The sequence below is a fragment of the Indicator indicator genome, chromosome 2, assembly GCF_027791375.1.
Source record: "Indicator indicator isolate 239-I01 chromosome 2, UM_Iind_1.1, whole genome shotgun sequence".
Lineage (NCBI taxonomy): Eukaryota > Metazoa > Chordata > Aves > Piciformes > Indicatoridae > Indicator > Indicator indicator.
Window position 1 is genome coordinate 39,477,644 of NC_072011.1, and position 20,961 is coordinate 39,498,604.

Consider the following 20,961-nt stretch of genomic DNA (forward strand, 5'->3'; position numbering starts at 1 on the left):
AGTGACATGAAAACAGTTTCTCAAAGCGTCAAGCCTGACCAGCTGTGCAGCTGTCAAGCTTGCTGAGCGCCACAATGAAAGGGTTCTCATTCTTCATCAGTCAATACCTTCAGCCACATGGTATACCACAAAGTGTTAAACCTACTATTAAATCTACCCAGAAAGCAAGTAGATTAGACAGAAATGTAAATGTCTCAGAAAAATGCTATATCCAATCCACTGTCCAACCATTTCAGCCATCAGGTAACTACCTTATATTTATAATGTAAATACACATAATGGTATCTATCTGCTTCAAAACACAGTTAAATATATTTTGAAGTGTAAGAAGAGGAGTTTTATTTACCCACTTCCCCCAAGAAGTGACCCTCTTCACTGGAAATCAGATTAAAATTGTTATTGTAATCTATCAAGCATTCCTTGTTCCTCAAAAAAACCCCAAAGCTGCTGTACATAAAGTACAAGGCTTGTCAACTACATAACAGCACAATATATTTTAGTAGCTTGTGGGTTTTCTCATACATTCAAATTTTCCAGCTCACAGCATTAAATTTAATTACATAATGAGGAACTTCAGCCCTTATGTAACTTGTTGGCTTGAAGCTGCTGCAGCTATCTGCTGGGTATAATGAAATTTTACAAATGCTTTTTAAAAGACAGAATATGTCATACAAAAGTATTAGCCCTTAGAAACAAAGGTGGTCTTGAATTTTGCCATGTAAGTATAGGAAAGGAAAAAAAAGATGAAAAATCTTTGAGGAAAGCTGTGCCTGCTGATGCAGCAGAAACTACTGGGGAGCAGCTACCTCAAGGATTGTTCAGACATACAATTCTGCATCATTTTCCAAGTTTTTCAGCTAAAACATCTTAAACAAGAACAAACAGATCATTTTTGTGAAGCCTCCACAGTTAAGTTTCAGATATAATTTATGGGGTTGGTTGGTTGGTTGCTAGTTGTTTATTTTTAAAAAGCACACACCACCACTATATGGAAAAAAGAACAAAATGGAAAAAGTCTCCTAAGTTTTCAACATTACTTAAAAGCTAAAGTAAGCACAACAAGCTTTTAATCTCCTTCACTGACTTTTCAGGGTATTAGAAATATTGAAAGACAGAAATTATTACTTTACGTTTCAGTCACATTTACACATGTATATCTACTGGTGGAAAAATAAACCAAACAACTTTAAAGATTTCATTGAAAAACAAGTGCCTTTTTTTTTCAGATCCAGTTAAAAAATCCTGTCTCTCATACAGACTATTATGTAATAGTGCAGACAGAAGAGCAAAGTCTGTAATTGATATGGTAACCTTTCTGGCAATACAAATAAACTGTTAAGTTGAAGACACACTGGCATCTAACCACCTAGCAATCATCTCTCAAAGAGGCTTGATTTGACTTTTTTCTGACATCCAACTGGAAAAAAAAATTGTACTTTAAAGCTGTGAATCTTAAGAGTTTTCTGCATACTTATTGCTTAATGTAAGATGATGTGTTAGAATTGCTCTGATCTCCAAGTATGGAAAAAAATCCTGAAATCCGTTAACAAAATCTTGTTCTACACCATTAAGCACATTTATGTAGAAAGACAACAATACTATCCTGATGCTTACCCAATCATGGTGTTCTCTTTAATCTGGCCCTCTGTGCCATTTACCATTGGCTCTTGATTTCTGTTTTCCTTCTCCGAAGCATCACTTGACAGGCCCAGTAAAGCTCGCACTCGTTTTGACTTCACATCCAATATCGTGTCAGTGTACCCCACTTCTTGTAGATACCTGCAGGAACAGAATTCATGCTAATCTTCCATGCACATCTCACTTATTCCAAGTACTAAACAGAAACTTCTCCCTAAACTCATCTTCAACCCTTTAGCTTAGCAAAGTATGATGTTAATGAAACATGCTTATAATCATCCTGTACCAGCTGCAGAGGGATTGTCTCTTGTGGTACCAGCCTCTACAGTCACTGAGGGGGAAAAAAAAAAAAAAAAAAATCAAAGAGCCTAGCAGTCAGAGGTTATACAATACGTTATTCATTCATTTACTAAAATGGATGGCATAGCACTTTCAATTAAAATACTTACAACCAGCACACAAAAAAAATCACCACAGTGGCATGTACAACATGGCCATTTTATTCTTCAACACATGGAAACTACACATAAAGCTCCACAAGAAATATCAGATATTAGAAACCTAGAAAACAGAGGGCATAAAACCAAATTGTGTAGCTGTAGTTAATAGTAAGAGTTGTTTTTTACAACACACTAGGTTTGATAAAATCTTTATCTTGTCTTTTCCTTATTCTCCAAACACATCTGCAAAACATTAACTTGTCTTGTATATAAGGGCTAGGCAGCAAGAATTCTGCACTAGCTTGTATGAAAAGCCTCAGTATCTAAAGTCAACTCTTTCACCAATATGCCATATTGCCTTTGGGAGGGAGGGAGAAGGGGAGTGGGGAGTGAAGGCAGGGGAAAAATTAAAATTTTCTCCAGATTATGGAGTTAGAAGTACTGTCTTCTCAGGAGTGCTGGACTGATTAAATGGTCAACGTTCTAGAGGACTCTAAAGAGGGAAAACACTATTTCACAGTTACAGCTGTTACAAACCAAAGACAAAAACTTCTCATACGAGAACATTCTCCTTCAGTTATTCAACAATATCGTCCACAAAGCCACATTAGGAGAGAAATGGTGATTGTTTGATTTTTATTTAGCAAACAAAAGACCTTCGCAAAACAGACCATCAATGATATGCTCTCTGTATTCAGTACCATGTCACTTAATTATGAATTGCACTGGGAAGTAATGACGTGTCTTCAAAAATCACTGATCCAAATCTGTAGTGCTTTATTTACACTTATTCAACATACATGCAAAGATTTGAACTCTTGCAAAAGAAAAGCATGTATAAGCTATCCAACAGACAAATTAAATCTTTATAAAATTTCTTGGAAAAAGGTCCTTTAACATAAGCTCTAGACTGTCCTCTTACTGACTCAATCTCTCTCATTTAATCCTCTGTAACACCTCAAAAAAAACCCAATGGGAAAAACAGAAAGCAAAAGTTCTCTTACCTGATTAAAAGACCTTTGAGACAATCAGCATATGGAAAGAAGCAAATGCATGACAATATAGAGACACTTTGATAACGTCTTTTACAGACCTCTTTGATTTAAAATAATGGTTGCAACTATGGCCAAAAAACCCACCACACAAAAATGTGATCAAATACATTGGAAATTTATTAGCTCATTATGACCACAATTTAAAAACTAATTTAGATTAACAACATTTGCTTCACTGAGACGAAATGAGAATCAGAAAACTTCTAGCGTAACTGTATGGGTATCAGTCTTCTCTGCACCTTGATCAGGCTAAAATACAAGTACCCTTTTCCAACACCAGTTATTTTTGTTTTACACAGTTGTGTACAGAATTATGTGTGTTGGTTTTCAACTGCAAAAAGAATTGCAAAGTGTCATGACCCACTGTTCTCCCAAGCAGATTGTTTTTTTATACGCAGTGAAAGAAAAGCAAAGATTAGGTGTTTGTGATTTGGCAAGGCTTCTCATCTGAAGTTCCAAAACACTAAAATTTTTCCAAAACCTAGGAAAAATATGACAGAAGCTGAATGAACTTCACAGAATCATAGAATTATTGCAAAAGATCTTTAAGATTATCAAGTCCAACCCATTAACCCAGCATTTCCAAGTCAAAACTAAACCAAGCATGCTAGCTCTTAATAAAAGAGAAAGTAACAGAAGACAAAAATCTGATAGCTCTATCATCACATTTCATTACCAGATTCTTCCCCCTGAATTCATTATTCAAGTCCTTTTTTCAATACTTACTGTCTTAGCAGCTGTCGTCCTTGTTTCCATATTAGCTGACTGTTCTGTTGTGGTTGAATTTCTGTCTCATTCCCTTCATCTGGAAAAGATTGTTTAATTGTGAACATTTTTTGCCCTGTTCTACGCTTTAAAAAGATGCCCATCAGCTTCAAGAGACAGCTATGATTTGTCTTTAAATGGTTTATTAACAAAACAAAAAGAATTGCAAAGTACCGTTTAAGAGAGAAAAAAAGCACATAGCAGGTAATTATAGTATACATACACACAAAGACTGTCAGGTACATAGTACTGTATGACAGCAAGTTCCATTAGTCATCAGTGCATTCCTCTCTGTCTCACATCAAAAGCCCCATCTTACTCCTTTTTCTTTAAGGGCACATAATCACATAGACAATCGGGAGTTACATTTTTGCATTAACCTTCCAATATAATTACTGCTTATAATTTAAGACTGAAAACACAAACATCTTGAACTGCTATCAGTATCAAATGCAACTGCAGCATGACACCTATTTACAACTTTCTGTCCAAACAATTTTCTTAATATTTGACCTTTCAACATAAAACTAATGGACCTACTCACATCAACTTTAAACTCATTCATATTTGTGTGATTTTTGTGGAAGGAAAAAAAATAGGGATTGTTTTGGGTTTTTTTTTAACCTCAAAAGCTGTTGAAAAAAATATTTACCACATTTACCACAACCAAAACTTTGTATCCAAACAGTACTACTCCAGGAAAATCCACACAAAAAAAGAGTGGCTATTGTGCTGAGAAATTTATCTGAATGCCGGCAAACAACAGGTACACGTGTATTTTGTCTATAGCTTCGTATGTATAATGGTGGGGGGTTTTCCCCTGCTCCAGGAAATGCATAAACATAGGCTTCCCAAGGTAAAAGATCTTGGTTTATTATCTCCCAAAGCCTCTGCAAAACTTGAAACTCTTGTGGTCCAAACACTGAAGGATGAACAATCTTCTTGTGTAAATAAAAATTAAAAACCAGAAAAACCTGCGGTATAATCCTATGAGTAATGACAAGTGATGTGGGGAAAGCTATTGTCCTCCCTGGGAAGTCATTTACCTTCAAGCAACTGAATTAACACCACACACAAAAAAACACAACACCTACCCAGAGAAGCTATCAAAGACAAACCAGAATTCACATGCAAGGAAAGCCGTATGAATTTTATTCATCTGAAATTCACAAATCCATTTAATAGCAACCATGGGAAATAATCAATTGCACACTGATTTTCTGACACAGCTGAGGTCAACTACCAAACCTCAGTCTGTACTAGTCAAAATATGATGGAGATAAATTTGCCTGAAAAACACTTCTAAAAGCCCCTCCTTCCACAGGCACTATGAAGTTTGTATACAGGCAAGAACCTACTTTTGCTTAAGTCTCCTCAAAAAAGATGACCACTAGTAATAACAGCAGTTTACAGATGAGAATGAAGGAACTTCCATTATAAGCAAATATCAGAAAGAGCTACTTGGAACACTTTCATTTTTTTCCCTGACTGGGCAAGAAAAAGCAGAGGCAGGCGAGGGACACATGGACCTACAGTTATTTATCAAAAACAACTACAAAGGAGCATGATAAGATTTCTATTTTAACTGTTTCCTTAATCATCCCAAATTTGATATAGAACAAAAGCATACATTCCTGACAGCTACATATACAGAATGCAACAGGATAAATCAGGATAATAACATTTTAATAAAGCTATTTCCACTAACATTCACCTTTTAGACGTAATGCAATTACTATGGCTCTGCTGGGCAAGCCAGGCCTCGCACTATATTCCTCAGATGCAAACTGAAGCAACATGCTATAGCTGCGTCCTGAGAAATTACAAAAACCAAGGCTGTCTAGGATCTTGGTATGATCAGGACAAAAGTTTCTAGTGGTCCAGATACAGACTGTGGTCTTCCACTCTTTAACACCAAATTAAACTATTTCTTCAGTTAAGGAAGTAACTTTGATAATAATGAGAAATAAAATCTCTCAAAAATTACCAAAAAGAAAAAAAAAAGTGCTGGGGCTGGAGTTTTTGTTTGAGTGTTTTTTTTAATGACCTTCAGAATCCAATAAAATAAGAATTAACCATGACAGTAAAACAGACCATCCCTTCCACAAACCACGTGACAAAGCTGTGATCTGCATACTTTCTGTATTCTTCCTTTATGACAGGTGGTTCTACTTTTGTAGCTGTGATATGATCATCGGGGACTGAGACACAAAAATCATCACCTATTACTTCTTTCATGGGCTTGACCTATAAAGAGATTTCTGTACCCCTTTTATTTATTTTTGTGAGGAAAGAATGGGGAGATAGGGACAGGAATGAAAGGAAGTAATTTAAATTACTAATTCCTGCAGTTCATTACCTAAAACGATTTGTGTGAAGTAGAAAATGCAATTTCTGGAAAAAAGAACACAGCTTTCCACAGACCAAGGTAAAAAACTGTCCCCTCACAGCACAGCAAGGAAGCTAGGTGTATGCTTTCCCAATGACCACTGGACTTTTGTAAATGAATTTCCCACCCTCAATCTCTCACTTATGTCTAATAAGCACTTTTATTATTTTTCTCCTGAAACACCATTGAGGTAATTGAGCAAAAATTATGTACTATACATTTAATGTCCTTTGTTCCAAAACATCCATACCCGTTACTGAGAAAAATTCTCTCCAGTTCATGTTTGGGTTTTTTTAAATCTAAACTCATATGATTTACTAATAGAGTGTTTCAGAGCATTAGGATATATTTTTAATAAGAAGAAAATAGAGTCTTCATTTATTATCTTTATTCCTACTGCTTCCATTAGTGACTTATTTTATCAACACTACCATTTCAACATTTATGCAAACCACAGTTAAGCTTTTATGCCAAAAATTAACATATTTTTAATAAATTCTTACCCGAATCATAGTTTGGTGGCTTCATATCTCCCTGATTCAATTCTGTGCCATATTTTAATTTATGATATTTAGCCCTGAAAAAACCAATTAACAAAATTAGCACATTTAAACAGTATCTCAGCACAGCTAAATGTCACTTGTGTTCACTTGAAAAGGCTCTTTTTACTTCTAGGTTAAGAACCAAACAAATAGTTGCAGCAGGACTTCAGACATGTAATTTTTCTTAATTATTTTTCTCAAGGCTGACACACAATTGCAAAGTGATTACTGATGAAACATTAGTAGACTGCAGATTTTACAAAATGTTCCTGCTACAAAAGAGGTTCCTCCCATATGGATATGGGCTACTCTCTGCTTCCCTCCCCACACCCATTTTTTTCATTTTTTTAAAGCCATCATTATGAAACTTTAGTTTTATTCTTCAAAATGCTGTGCTTTCTAACAGCAACAGACCCTTGATTAGAGCCACTCTAAGATTTAGCACTGCAGCAGCTCCATCTATTCCAGTTTCTCTTTAAGCTGCTGGATCTGCCACCCAACAAAGTTGAAAAACTGAGAGTATTTTAGCCTAGAGAAGTCCTATTCTAATAAGCTCCATAAAGCATGCGATACGTGTCAATAAGCATACATGTCCATAAAGCATGCTATACAGTGTCAGTAAGAGTAAGTAGAAGAAGAAAAAATAAATGCTTTTTAATTTGAAAAGTTTCATCCTACAGTGTCTATATACTTTTAAACACAAAACAATGCCACACTAGTACAGCATTAAAAATGCACATGTAAGTTATCAAAGATTCATTAGAGGCATTTTATAACAGTAATAGAGGAACTGAGGCAACAAGCCTCAGCCAATTTAGCAATGTGTTCCCCTATTCTCTGATACTGACTTTTGTGAATGTTAGAGACTTTTGTCTCCATGACTGCTTTCTGCCAAACATGAAAATTTACATGGTTCAACCCCACCTGATTCTCTGTAAATTTCATAGACATTCATAACTAGGTAGGTAAGTGGCACTCATACTAGTTCCTACCCTGAACAACAGGCAGAAATCAGGCAAAGTTGGGCATGCAGCCTGGCAGTAGTAGTACGACCAACTAGCACACATACATATACACAGCTCCAACAAAAATGTAGAGGAGCTAGAGAAAAGAAACGTGGAATAAAGAAGAGAAAAGAGGCAGGGGGAACCAAGCAACCATCACATATACCAACATCAAGATGGGCTTCATTAGCTCTACTACTCCCAGGGGAACTCTTCTACAAAATTTGTTTTTAAATAATTAATAGGTGTGACACTTCATAATTGTATGAGGCAATTCTCACTAAGCTTGAATGACTACATCAAGAAAGACAAGATAATGCTTTAAAACTACCAAACTACACCTACAGATCTCTTAACTGCATCTCACGTAACTTCACTGCATTACTGTTCTGGGGTTTTTGATTTTCCTAATTCATCAAGAAAGCTCATTACTTCCAACAAAATGGTGCTGACAGAAGCAATGCTTGCTAGTTCTTATGCTTCAGTATCAACAGTATGAGTTTCTTACTAATTCAGCTGCATTTTAACTATAATAAACATCTGATTATGAATGAGAAGGGAAAGCGCAGAGTGAAGAAATGCCTCTTAGGTATAGTATAAAAGATCAAGAAACTGAATTCCTCTTCAAGAGCTACAGCACTGAGCTCTAACTCAGATGAGCAGCAGCCAAACCAGGAAAGAAAAAAGGATGCAATTGAAATGTATTGACAGCAACAAGTGAAGAATACACATTTAGGTCAGCACAGAAAAGAATAACCAAGAATAGAGCATAATTAAAGCTCAATGCTCAATTAAAATGTGTATCTTTCCTTTTCCAACTATCAATTTTCTCCATCTCACTGGCAGAAAGACATTACCCTGGTAAAACAACTGCATTTCATTATCATCACACACTGATTCTGTTTACCTTGTCCTCCATCACCACTAATAAGAAGTAACAAGTAATCAAGAACTAAGAAATCCTCTACTTCACCACAAACCTACCTCACCAACTTTAAACATTACACTTTGTCAAAAACGTCAAGTTTTTATGCAGTCATCAAGTGACCCTAATGGTTAATCTATTTTGCCTTGATTTTACAGAACACAAGCAAATTATTAATACTTTAATTTGGATCAGTGACCTATACTGTGCTCAATTCCTGAAAATACTTTTAGAACAGTTAGTTTTGTGGCATTTTGGATCATGAATTTTATATAAAGTTCCATTATCCCCTATGCATTCACCAATTTTCCTATCTAAGTTTTGTTAACTAATTTCATCTTAAGAACCAAAGCAAACTGTTAGGTTAACTGAAAGATCATTCCTCATACCTTCCCCATGCTTCGGATCTCTCATCTGTTCTCCAAAATTCAGCCTAAGTTGTTTTTTTAACTTCTCAGTATATTTATTTCAATCTGTGCATGCTTGTTTTAAAATTTCTTATATCCTTCTCAAGTATTCTCCCCTATTATAAAAATCAGTTCAGCAAAGTGAGATTATACATTCTGTAGAAATCACAAGCTATCTGTAGCAGGGTTTTTTAACTGGTTCCTTCTCATCATGCAAAAGGTTTTAAGACCTATGTTATTTTTCTATATTTCAAGAAGTTAACCTTGTGGTCTTGTACATCATTGATCCTTCAATTTTAAGGCCAAGCTGGACTAAGATTTCATCTTTCAGAAGATTTATATTTGTACACTATAGGCAGAGGCCAGTAGAAATACACATGCAGACAAAATATCGTGTCTTAGCAAAGATAGGCAACTGAAGAGCTGAAAATTCCCGAAAGTAATTATTATTTTAAATATTGTTGAGAAAGTCAAAATAACAAAAACAACACAGACTTTTTGCCCACACAAAATTACAAAAACCCAACACCAAAGTCAATCTTGAATTAATTAGAATCAGCCAGCATAAATTCAGGTATCTGAGCAAGACATCAGTTAGATGTGAAACAGAAATTACATGTGAAACAGAAACAGTGAATACCATGTCAGAGTACTTGACCTGATGAACCTGCGTTAAGCTCTGAAGTTCAAAGGAATATTTTTAAAAATCAATATAGATAGCTAACAGTCCATCAAGGAAGTATGTTTTATATTTCTTTAAGCAGCAAGTATTTGTTTTTAGAAACTGTCTTATGGTAGAACTGAAAATGTCACAGATGTGAAAGCCAAACAATCATCTTTATAAAGCACACTAAGGAAGAAGTTGAACAGAATGATTCAGACTCTAAAAGCAGAAGAGAGTCTTGGCCATTCAGTTACACATATTGCCATCAAAGGCTATGAAACTTCTCACAATAGAAAATTTAATTATTTTCTATAGAAATTTTGAGTACAATTTACTCAATTGGCATATTTATATTTAATCCATTTCCACAATAACTATCTCCTGCCTACCTGTCATGCCTATTTTCAATGGTTTTGCAAAAAACACATAGTCCACTTAAAAGCTTTAAACTGGCCCTCTGTAGTTCACATTGAACTCGACACTTCACAGCACTGAGATACTACTATCACAAGAAAAAGCACATGTATTTTTATTTGTAAATAAGTATAAATAAAAGTCAAAGTTTCTCCAACCTTTGCATCACCTAGTAAAAAACATCTGGCTTTGGGACAGGGGAAGAAGAAGGAAACAAATCACAAACAAGCCTTTATTACCTGGAACTTGTTCAACTTGGACGATTTTCCTTCAGAAATTACACCTGAATTATTAACAATATGCAGAGACTGAAAAATGAAAATAACTAGCTGAAGGAAGCAACATTATAAAAGGTATTTTCCACCTGAAAACTAGCTTTCAAGTTGTTTGGAAGAAAACTATGCTGAAGCTGTGAAACTATGTTACGGAGCAGATATTCTTACCCAGGTAAGTATGAATATTACCACTGCTCCAGCTTTGGCACTTCATTACAGAATTCTCCTTTTTTAATTAGCAATATTTTCTCTAAACTACATGCTTGGAGACATTCAACACAGCTGCCACAACATTTCAGGAGTTGCTGAGGGAAATGCTAAAACCTTCATGCTTTTAAATTTTCTAAGACTGAAAGCATAAAACTCTTCTGAATACTTCACACAGAAACAAGCTTGATCCCAATCAAAAAAGGCCACTATTACTTGGAAATATTTGTCGCCAGACCTGAAGCATCTGATCCAGCTGTGCTGAGGGAGCATGCCAAAACATCCGTAGAAGATCTGGGAGCTGCCGCCAAACCAATAGACATAAACAAAAATGACTGCCAGGAACAGCACGGCGAGATATTCTACCCAGGGGAGAAGGCGCCAGCCTTATGCTGATCAGACACACCAGCGCAGAAAACAACATAAAATTAAATCAAGTGCTTCTGGAGATGTGGCTCCAAAGTCCAGCTCTTTGGTTAAAATATGTTGACAGGAAATGAGCTAGACTAGATGAAACAGGACATGTACTTGAGAGAAACAGTACTACTTTTCAGCTAGCTCCTGAAAATCAGAGGAAACAATGAAACTTACTGGTGGTGGAGCAAGTTATCTATAGTAATAAAAAGTAATCCTCAACTGTGAACAGCCTCACACTGCAGTCTACTGGATGTTGGGAAAACTACATCAAAACTGTTGTTGAATACACAGTAGTGCTTAACTACTACCCACCTCCTTCTGAACTCTTTGCTATTCAGTGTACTTAGACTCCTCAGCAGAAATAACTGAGCTTCCTATGCATGCAGCAACCAGGTAATCTTAAAATTACTAACAAAGGCCTAACATTAAATTAGTGGAAAAAACATGACAGTGAGTAAGTACAAATTATTTTCTACCTTACCCACTACATAATTACGTAAGTGCAATGAAACAGAGAACACTGACAACCCTTTCAAAGTTTTGTTACAATAAACTTTGAAAACATTTGTTTGATGACAAAAAACAAAAAACAAACAAAAATACCACCCACCACACTGAACACCCACTATACAGAACAGCAGTTCATAAAAGCTTATATCTGAGAAAACAAATGTTGCTCATTTATTGCTCGTGGTTTACTGAGGGCATTGCAAACAGACTACTTTGGGCCACAGTTTCATATTCTGTCCTGTTAACTCATAACTTATTTCATCTAAATAAGACAGGTTTGGGATACTGAAAGGTGAGAGCAGAAATGAAGACAAAAATGCTTCCTCAGCTCCTTCCACCCATACCAACTTTCCCTGACCAGAAATGTTTTCCTTCTACCTTGTAAGATGTTATTTTCAAGCTCAGAGATCCCAGCAGAAAAAGCCAGCATCCCAACTGACTACTGCCTGACCTGGCCAATGTCCGATTTAGGAAAACTGCTGGGAAAGACAGCAGTGCTTCCAAGCTCGATAGCCGCCATTCTTTTAAGTATCGAGCAAGAATACTTGCTGAGAGACATTTCCATCAGAAATACAAGACTCTTTCTTCAGAAACTGGCAAATAACACTGCTGTTTAAAACCACAAACTCTTATCTATAGCCATGTCCAGTACACACCATTCACAAGCATCCCATTGACTTTAAAAAGAGTTCACATCCACACTGAAGCCATCAAACTGGATCTGATCAGCTGACTATAGCCTAGTGACCTGACTAACTGAGACTAATAACATACATTGCAGGAAAAAAAAAGACTACCTTTGAAACATACCTACATAAAAACTGATACTAAGAAACTACCAGATGTTTTTCCTTACTGACAGTGACTGCTACATTAGGATTTAAATGCCTTAATTTAGGTGTATTTTACTGAATGCAACTGGAAGGCATTTTCACTCTCCATGTGGATGTTTGATTTTTTTTTTTCTTTTACAAAGGTTCTCTGATAACACATGGAAATATACTTACATAGTATGATAAATTAGAAACTTAATCTGAAATTATCTGGTTTACGAACATGAAGTACTAGAGATATCCCTAAGCAATCAGAAATAGCTCCCTCAGTTCTTAAATACAAGGAATCTTACTCAATTTGTATACCTTAAGTCATACATTTAACTGCACAAGAACACACACTCCATTGCTTCTGTCTTTTTAAAGTGACTCTAATCTCCATAACCACACCTCAAATACAATCTATCTATCCACAGCTATAAAGTGCAATCTCCATTATGCATATAATATATGCATAAAATATATTCGAGATTCTTCTGTGCTATTTGATATAAAGTACCATAAGAATTCCTGGGCAAAAGGGCATCTACCTTAAGTATTCCTCTGAAAAATCCTTAAAGGGAAGGAAGGAAAACTGCAGTCCCCAGGCTACTGCTGGCCAGGAAATCAGCCACAGCTCCATGCTACTGGAAAGAGCCAAATTGGACAGTGCAAGCATGGCTCAAGTACAAAGCAGCCCACATAAGATAAGCAAACCTAAATGCAATACACTGATATACAACTACTAGTGTCTTTTTAAAATTATTTAGTGGCAATGTCCTGTTGCTCATTTGCATGTGTACACTTCTAATCTTATTTCTAGTAATACAAACTATTGAAAATATATTTTTTAATTCCTATTTTCTTAGAGAGAAGTAGGAATTATCTGATTGGAAAACAGTATGTAAGCAATAATTGCTTTGCAGTAGTGCCATAAATACGCTTTTTAGTCATGAATTTTTAAAGACATTTTACTAATAAAAAGTGTTTAAAATTAAACTTGTCCTAAAATAAATCAGTCAGACAGAAAGACTTCTAGAACTTGATTTTAAAAAGTGCAATGTATTTGCCTCAAAGGCAAGTATTAGCACAATAAGGAAGTATATGTAAGAACATAATGGTAAAGCAGACTGGGAACTACTACTGCAATCCCTGTGAAAAAAGAAATAGTTATTTAACTAGTAAACAATTGATTTTTTTACTCCTCACACAATTAGCCTAGAGAAGATATTCCTGTAAAGCCTGTCATACTGAAAAGATAAAAACTTAGCAAGATTAAAAAGTAGGCATTTATTCAAGATTTCAGTTATCAGAGAGTACTAAACAAAGCTAGTACTTCAAACAAAAAAAGAGAATACACAGCAATTCTAAAGTATTACCTATAGAGTTAGTTGGAATTTTACCAAGGAAAAGTACTTATCATTGATCAGCCACTGGTTTTATTTGCACATTTTTGGAGCCACACTATCTTGGCTATTGTTTGTAACATAATACAGACATTTAGACTACCAGATATTTAGTACAGTAATATTTGTCAACTTGAGAACTGAATATATACAGAAAAAATATTTCTTAGTTTTGTCAAACACAAAGGCAAAAGAATCTGTCTTCAGAATTTCTTCATCATGTACTCATCACTAATGCAGTGTACCTTTCCTGTTTAAGTGCATATTCCAGCATTTTGATTCTTCGCACTAGATCCTTCTTCAGATTTTCTTGTCCTTTCCTTTCACCCTGAAGAAAGGCAATCTGGGCCTGCAAAAGGAAGTGTTCAATTTAGAATATGCTTCCTCAAAACCATTCAGCAGAGCTCTTAAGTTCCCCAACTTACTTTAAAATTTATTTGTACAGTTCAAAAGAAATTGGCTCACTGTGTTTCATAAATACTAAATGCTTAGACAAAACAGTGCATAGATAAATCTTCCAAACTTCATGCTCATTACAGATAAAAAAGAAAGATAAAGCAATTTTAGTATATTTGACATAGTTTATTTCCTCTCTTGGCTAAACAAGAAGGAATAGATACAAATAAGCATACAAAAAGCCTTCTGCAGATAAAAGCATGATACATGATACTAGTCAAAGAACTGAGTACAGCATGAAGTACAGCTAGAAGAAAAATAAACGCCTGTTTGTGATACAGTGTAAAGTGTTAATTATAATACTTAATAAAACAGGCTAAAGAAAGCTCTCCAGAAATACCATAATTAAGAGAGAGGAAGAAAAATGGAAAGCACACAAAGGTATTTTGGTGAGGGAGATGAGAGAAATGGTATAGAAGCAAATAGAAGTCAAGTGGAAAACAGACACCTAACCTTCATCAAATTCCAGCAGAGAACATGTAGTTGCCTGTGAAACATCTTTAAATGGAAAACGATAGTAACCAAAAAATATTAATTCCTAATCAGAAAGGCAGAACTACCTGCTTTTGTACCTCATGTTCTAATCAAGTCCAGTATAAGAGGCAGGTTCTTATGCTCTCAGAACTCATGAATACATTCTTAGACCACAATACCTATTGGCAGTCACCACATTGCAAGCCCCTTGCCGTTTTCAGGATCAGCTTTCTGACATCTTTCCAGCTAAATCTCCAAGCATCTCATTTGTCTCCTGAGAAGTACAAACAAGTGAAAGGCAACCAGTCCAGACCATTGCTGCTGACCATGAAGACCATTAAGCCTTCCATTTTTATATATAACCCACTGCGGTTCTATGAGCAGTTTTCTGTAAGTACTTCGGCCTGTACCAATCTCTAGGGAAAACCAGGGAGAAACGAGCAGGTGTATCCTCTCCTCACCTGCCACAAACCTTGCAAGCAGTTTCTAGATATTTTAGTCAATGGATATTGACACTTATTTGACTTTAGATTTTTATCCCAAGGTGTCTCTAAATACATATGCTATTTTCTCCTCACCAACTATGAAGGAAATTCACACAAACAACTCAAGGTGAATCTTGGGGCACAGGCAATATGAATGTTATTTCAAAAGACCATTTGCTTGTGGCCAGCTATAGCAGCCACTCTAAAACATAACACCAGCAGACAGAATTTTCACAAAATTTACAGAATTGAAATTCTGAAATTTCAAATACAGACAGTAAACAGGTTGACAGACACCTGAAGAATCCTTAACCACACAGTCATCAACTAGAGCAGACAGTTTATCACAAGTGAAAAACACTGGCTGCTCTCCAATGAAGTCAGTATTCACCTTCAGTGGGGGAAATGCATTTGATTGCCAAAAAACTCTCAGGTGAATCAAAAGGAAGGCCTCTGTCATGCTATCATCAGGCTTGTCCTCACATAATACACAAACTGGGATGAACAGAACACTACAACTGAACTCTAAAGTCTGCTTTATACTCAGGCTTAAGGAAAGACACAGAAGAGAGAAATGCTGGAGCCAGCATTTCCTAATCTGAAAAATGTAACTGTGCAAGAACCCTGTTAGGTCAACAAGGTCACCACCCCTCTCAGTTACACCTCAAGCACATGCAACTTAGTTTGCAGCAACAGTCCAGACACCTAGATTATAATGCACATACTACTTAGAACACTGTGACAGTGATTTCCTCTCTTCCTATCTCTACATAGACGTAGCAGATATAAACAAGTGCTCTTCTAGCCGAGAAGTGAGAGAAAAACCAAAGCACAATATTAAAAGAATAGTAGAACACAATATAAATATTCATTTGGCTGGAACAAGAAAGATCATCCAAGGCCATCAGGACACAACCTGAAGTAACCTATGGATGTGACCTGCTGCCTGCAAGCAATTTCTAGCTCAGAGCAAACTGACCAAAACAGCGGCAGTGAAGCATTTTTACCCAGCACGCTGGCAAATGGCCTTGCTCATACGCTGCTGTACTGCAAAGGCTGAACCACCATTACCATGCTAACAATTGAGGTTAAAGTAATCTTCTACTGGTAGCAGCCTAAACAAACAAAAAAGCCTCACAATTAAGTAGAATTGACAGGTTACTTTTGTATGAGAGAGATACATAAATGGATTAGATTAAGAAATATTATATGTGACTCCTTCAAGTGAAAATGGGCAGAGTGAAGGTTCAGGTAGAGGGCAGGCCTGGCTCTCTGACTTGTCTAACTAACCACGTGAGGAGCAAAATTCAAAATTGTTACCATAATTTCCTCAAGCACATAAACTAGTGAAAATAATGCTTCTAACTCTCCTCTGGAGCTGAAGCACCTAGATCTTATGATTCAACATGAAGAAAAAGAATTGTGCTCTTCCTCCTCAGGGCCACTGGCAGGCTACATGCATCACACATATAGCACAGGAAGAAAGAACACTGGAAGAAATATTAATTAATTCTTTGGACATATTTTATAGTCAGCAGTATGCCAATGTTCTTACTGATGTCTTATAATTTTTTCCTTCTTCCTGGAGTTCTACAAAATCTTTGTGTTTCTTACTCAGAAAGCATGCAGCAACAACAAAGTGGAATTCACAGCCCCAGAGCAGCCACTCCTCCAGCCCTACACAAGCTTATTATTGTCAGATACATCACAGATCAGTAGTCTTACTGACAAATCAAGAAACAGAGAAGTGCACCAGTGGGCTTAAGAATGATTCTGCTCTCTCCTCAAAGGCTGAGCAGTTTCTAGTGTAGCTTGCTCATGTTTTTCTTCTGAGTAGCATCCTTACATCGAATACTCATTATTTTTGAGACATTCTGGCTCTGAAAATGAGAATGCTTACATTTGGTCATTTTCATGATATACAAAAAGAAGATTATTCCCACAGGATATGAGCAACCCTTAACCCTCATTTATGTAAGTGATGGAAAACTGCAATAAAGTCAGCCTTAGTAGACAACAAAACATCAGTTATATATGTAAGCTCACATTTTATTTAAGAAATTCTTAGGGATAATATTCAAGTTTATTTGCAATGCACATAAGACAGTGTAACTGAAGCTTTATACTAACAATAATACTGTAGCAATCCAACTGTCATAAGCAGATTTCATTCTTTACAATGCTTGGCAATTAATTGAAAACATGCAAACAAACTTAAATGGTCATACCATAAATTCAACTATTTGTAATATATATGAAAACTGAATTAGTACACTGAATTTAAATACCCAAAATGAGAAATTATGAGATCTAGCAGTATTTTCTCCGTCTCTAGAACAATACAGTGATAACTCCAGGATCACCATTCCCAGCTACAAAATGGAGCCAACACCTGTCTAAATGTCTGTGCACACATTTATAGTGCATCAGTTTTTAAACACAATGGAAAGTAAAGCCAAACTGTACAGCTACAGTTTTCTGTAATGGGGAACATAATTTTATCAATAAATTAATGATCTGCAACACTGTTCTACACTTGCACTTTGGCCACCCCGGGAAGGTCAGCCAAAAACGTTAAGAATTCACGAATACACACAAAAAAACAGGTTCTGCGACAGGTGACCTTCTAAAGCTAGTAAGGTTAAAATGCATCAAGTTGTGAACTAGTCATTGCAAATCTCCAAACCGCCTACAGGAATCACACAAAAACTCATATTGTTCTTTGCCTTACGGGTGGGGTGCATCATCTTCATAAAGCACCCAGTCCTGCTGGCTCCACAGAGAGGAATAAAGGCAGCAAATGCCTCAGGTTTATTCCAAGCTAAATACTACAGGTTACTGTACTACAGATCACCCCACCCCCTGCAAAAGAAAAGAAAACAAAAAACACAATCCCACAAACAAATAAAACCAAAAACAAGCTAGAGAGTATTAAGGAAAGAGATACCTGGTACTTTATTATTTCAGCTAGTCTAGTTTTTGCAGGTTTTTCCACTTTGCTATTTTGCAACATAACTTAGAAGCTTCATGTGCATCTGGTCTAAATTAATAGCAATGTAGCTATCTTAACTATTCCATGTCTTTACCAAGAGATTTTTTAAAATAACTTTCATTATGTTACAAAAAAAACTTCTCATGGGCAACAACATGTGTTTTTTTAAAGAATTTCCCAACAGACTCTAATGTCTCGTTGAAGCGGATAAAAGGGTGAGGCAATGTTTTAGGTAGCATTGAGCTAGAAACAATATTTTATAAAATGCTGCTCACTTCCTAATACAGGCTTAGCAGCTGTAACAATATAGTCAAATAACGAAATTGCATCTTAATCAATCCAAACTTTACCAAAGTTTAAAAAAATAAACTATAATTTACACTTCCTGTAATCAGCAACCACAATGACAAGGATGCAAAAAAGAGTATTACAACTGCACACCTTTTTAGGCTGACACCTTGACATTACAAAACTGCAAGAAATTCAAAATAATATTTACCTTTAATGGAAAATGTGTAAAAAGAAACAACATTATGGCTGCTAAAAAATTACTTATATTCAGTATTTAAAGTTTAATTCTTAAGACTCAAGAACTATAAAACAACTTTCCATTCTTTTCCGTAAAATATTTATGTTGAATATTTTAAATAAATCTCACTTCCAAATTTATGGGCCCTTGAAGCCCAACAGGCATCATTTGGCAAAGAGCTACCAAGACACACTATTCTGTATATACTGCTTCCATAATTCAACAACAACATCTTCACAGGTTAAGAAAAAGATAATGAATGAGGGAAAATACTGACTGCAAGAAAAGTATTGCAAAAAAAATTATGTAGATAGCTAAAATAACTAAATACATAAACAGATGAATCAGCCTTGAACAGTTGTTCTAAGTGGTCTACCAAGATCTGCCAGGATTCTGCAGACTGCTGAGGTGCTCAGTATTCTAAGATTAGGATTGGTTCACTGAAGCACTACATGTTTGACTGTATTTGTAAATATGTGTAGGTATGCCTAGGGGGTAAGAGGAGGAGAGATAAAAAACAAGTACAGGAAAGGGGAGGAAGGAAAATATCAATGATTAGCGCAACTAGCAAACAAATTTTCAGGCACCATTAACATCTCAACACAAATCTACTAGCATTCTGTGCCAAAAAGAGGCTTGGAAGCTCTTTTAAGTGCCTGTGGCCATTTAAGATAACACAAAGCTGAAGCAGGGCCACAGGCTGAAAACCAGCAGCAGGCACTGAGGCTTACGTAGCTTCAAACTGCACAGAAGCTCATCATCCTGTTTACCACCTGCATGCTCATTCTGAACCATAGTGCCTCACGGAACTAGGAAGCATCACAATTTGCTACTGGCAAATTATTTTTGCTGGACTTCTCAGAGATGTTCTGAAATTAGCATCAGAGCTAAGCCTTGGGGGAAAAAAAAAAACCAAACAAACAAACAACGAACCCAAACATCCACAACAGACCAAAGATAAAACTTGGGGTTAAGGAAAAAAAAAAAAAAAAGTTAAAAATGCCATTTACCTACATTCTTCATTTCTTTGAAAAACAATCTTTTATCAGTGAATTCAAAACTCCTAATTGTTGACTCTGGATGATCAATTATTTAGCTATTTGTTCTTACCAATACTCTGAATACTAATTTAAGCATCTCAACCAACAGGAAAACTTTTCTTGCTGCAGTTTGAAGTGTTTTACTAGGCAGATGTCTGTTCAGATAGCCAGTCTCTCTTTTATCCACTCTTCAGTGCTGCCTTTCACTATTCTAACAACTGCAAACATCAAAATACTTGCCTTAGTCAAACAATGTATATTCAAATAATTTAACCATTCTGAATCAGCTTTCTTCATTCCTACAGCCATTCTTATAGTATACTTAAGTGGTCAGTATTAAATTTTGGGTTTTTTTTAGTTGCAGGAGCATGCTCCATGCTGACCAACATAACAAAAAGAAACCAAGTTTTAAACATGATGTAATTCTATAAACACTACAATGACATGTCACAAAATAATAACATATTATGAGCTGGGGTCCAAATCGCAATGCTCAAATATAATTCCTTTCCATTTGCTGTACAAGAAAGGCAGAAATGCATCAACAGCAGTCAGCACCAGGACTGATAAATAGACTCACAGCCCACAGTTCAGCTGAGACAATGGAAGTTCACAGCCTGAATGACTCACTTGGGGTATAGCAAGACAAGGGAGAACAAATCTGGGGGTGGTCGTTAGATTTGGCTTTGGTAACAAGAAGAGCAAGGAACCAGACCTGACCACACAACCACTTGCAAATGCAACCAGCACACTCCTGCTTCTCTCTCCTACAGCCAGCGGCTACTCCTTATATTCAAGCATGCAACACCACCCTGAACTGACTAGGACATCAACTGAAACACATACAAAAATAACTGATTTTGTTCTTACCTCCTGTTTCCAAAGTTTGGATATGAATATTGTACATGCCATTTTTGTTCCAATGTTTTGCAATCTTGCCCTATGTGACTGTCCTAAAGGGAAATGTTTCTGGCTAAGAGCAGAAAAAAATGCAGTCTTTCCACACCACAATCTTAAATTAAACTTCTTTGTTACTGGGTTATTTTCAACATATTCAGTATTAGTTAGCATACAGTAAGCTCTTATCAAATAGGAAAAGAACATCTTCCAGATAA

At 36.0% G+C, this 20,961-nt stretch overlaps 1 protein-coding gene across 1 annotated transcript in view; it reads right to left on the reverse strand.

Moving 5' to 3' along the window:
- Positions 1-20,961, reverse strand: part of STRN (striatin) — a 64,682-nt gene that overhangs the window by 37,427 nt on the left and 6,294 nt on the right. The window contains exons 2-5 of the mRNA XM_054399290.1: positions 14,116-14,219; positions 6,791-6,864; positions 3,860-3,938; positions 1,615-1,779 (exon numbers count right to left, since the gene is read on the reverse strand). Of these exons, the coding sequence (XP_054255265.1) occupies positions 1,615-1,779; positions 3,860-3,938; positions 6,791-6,864; positions 14,116-14,219 (422 nt within the window). The remainder of the gene's footprint in view (positions 1-1,614; positions 1,780-3,859; positions 3,939-6,790; positions 6,865-14,115; positions 14,220-20,961) is intronic.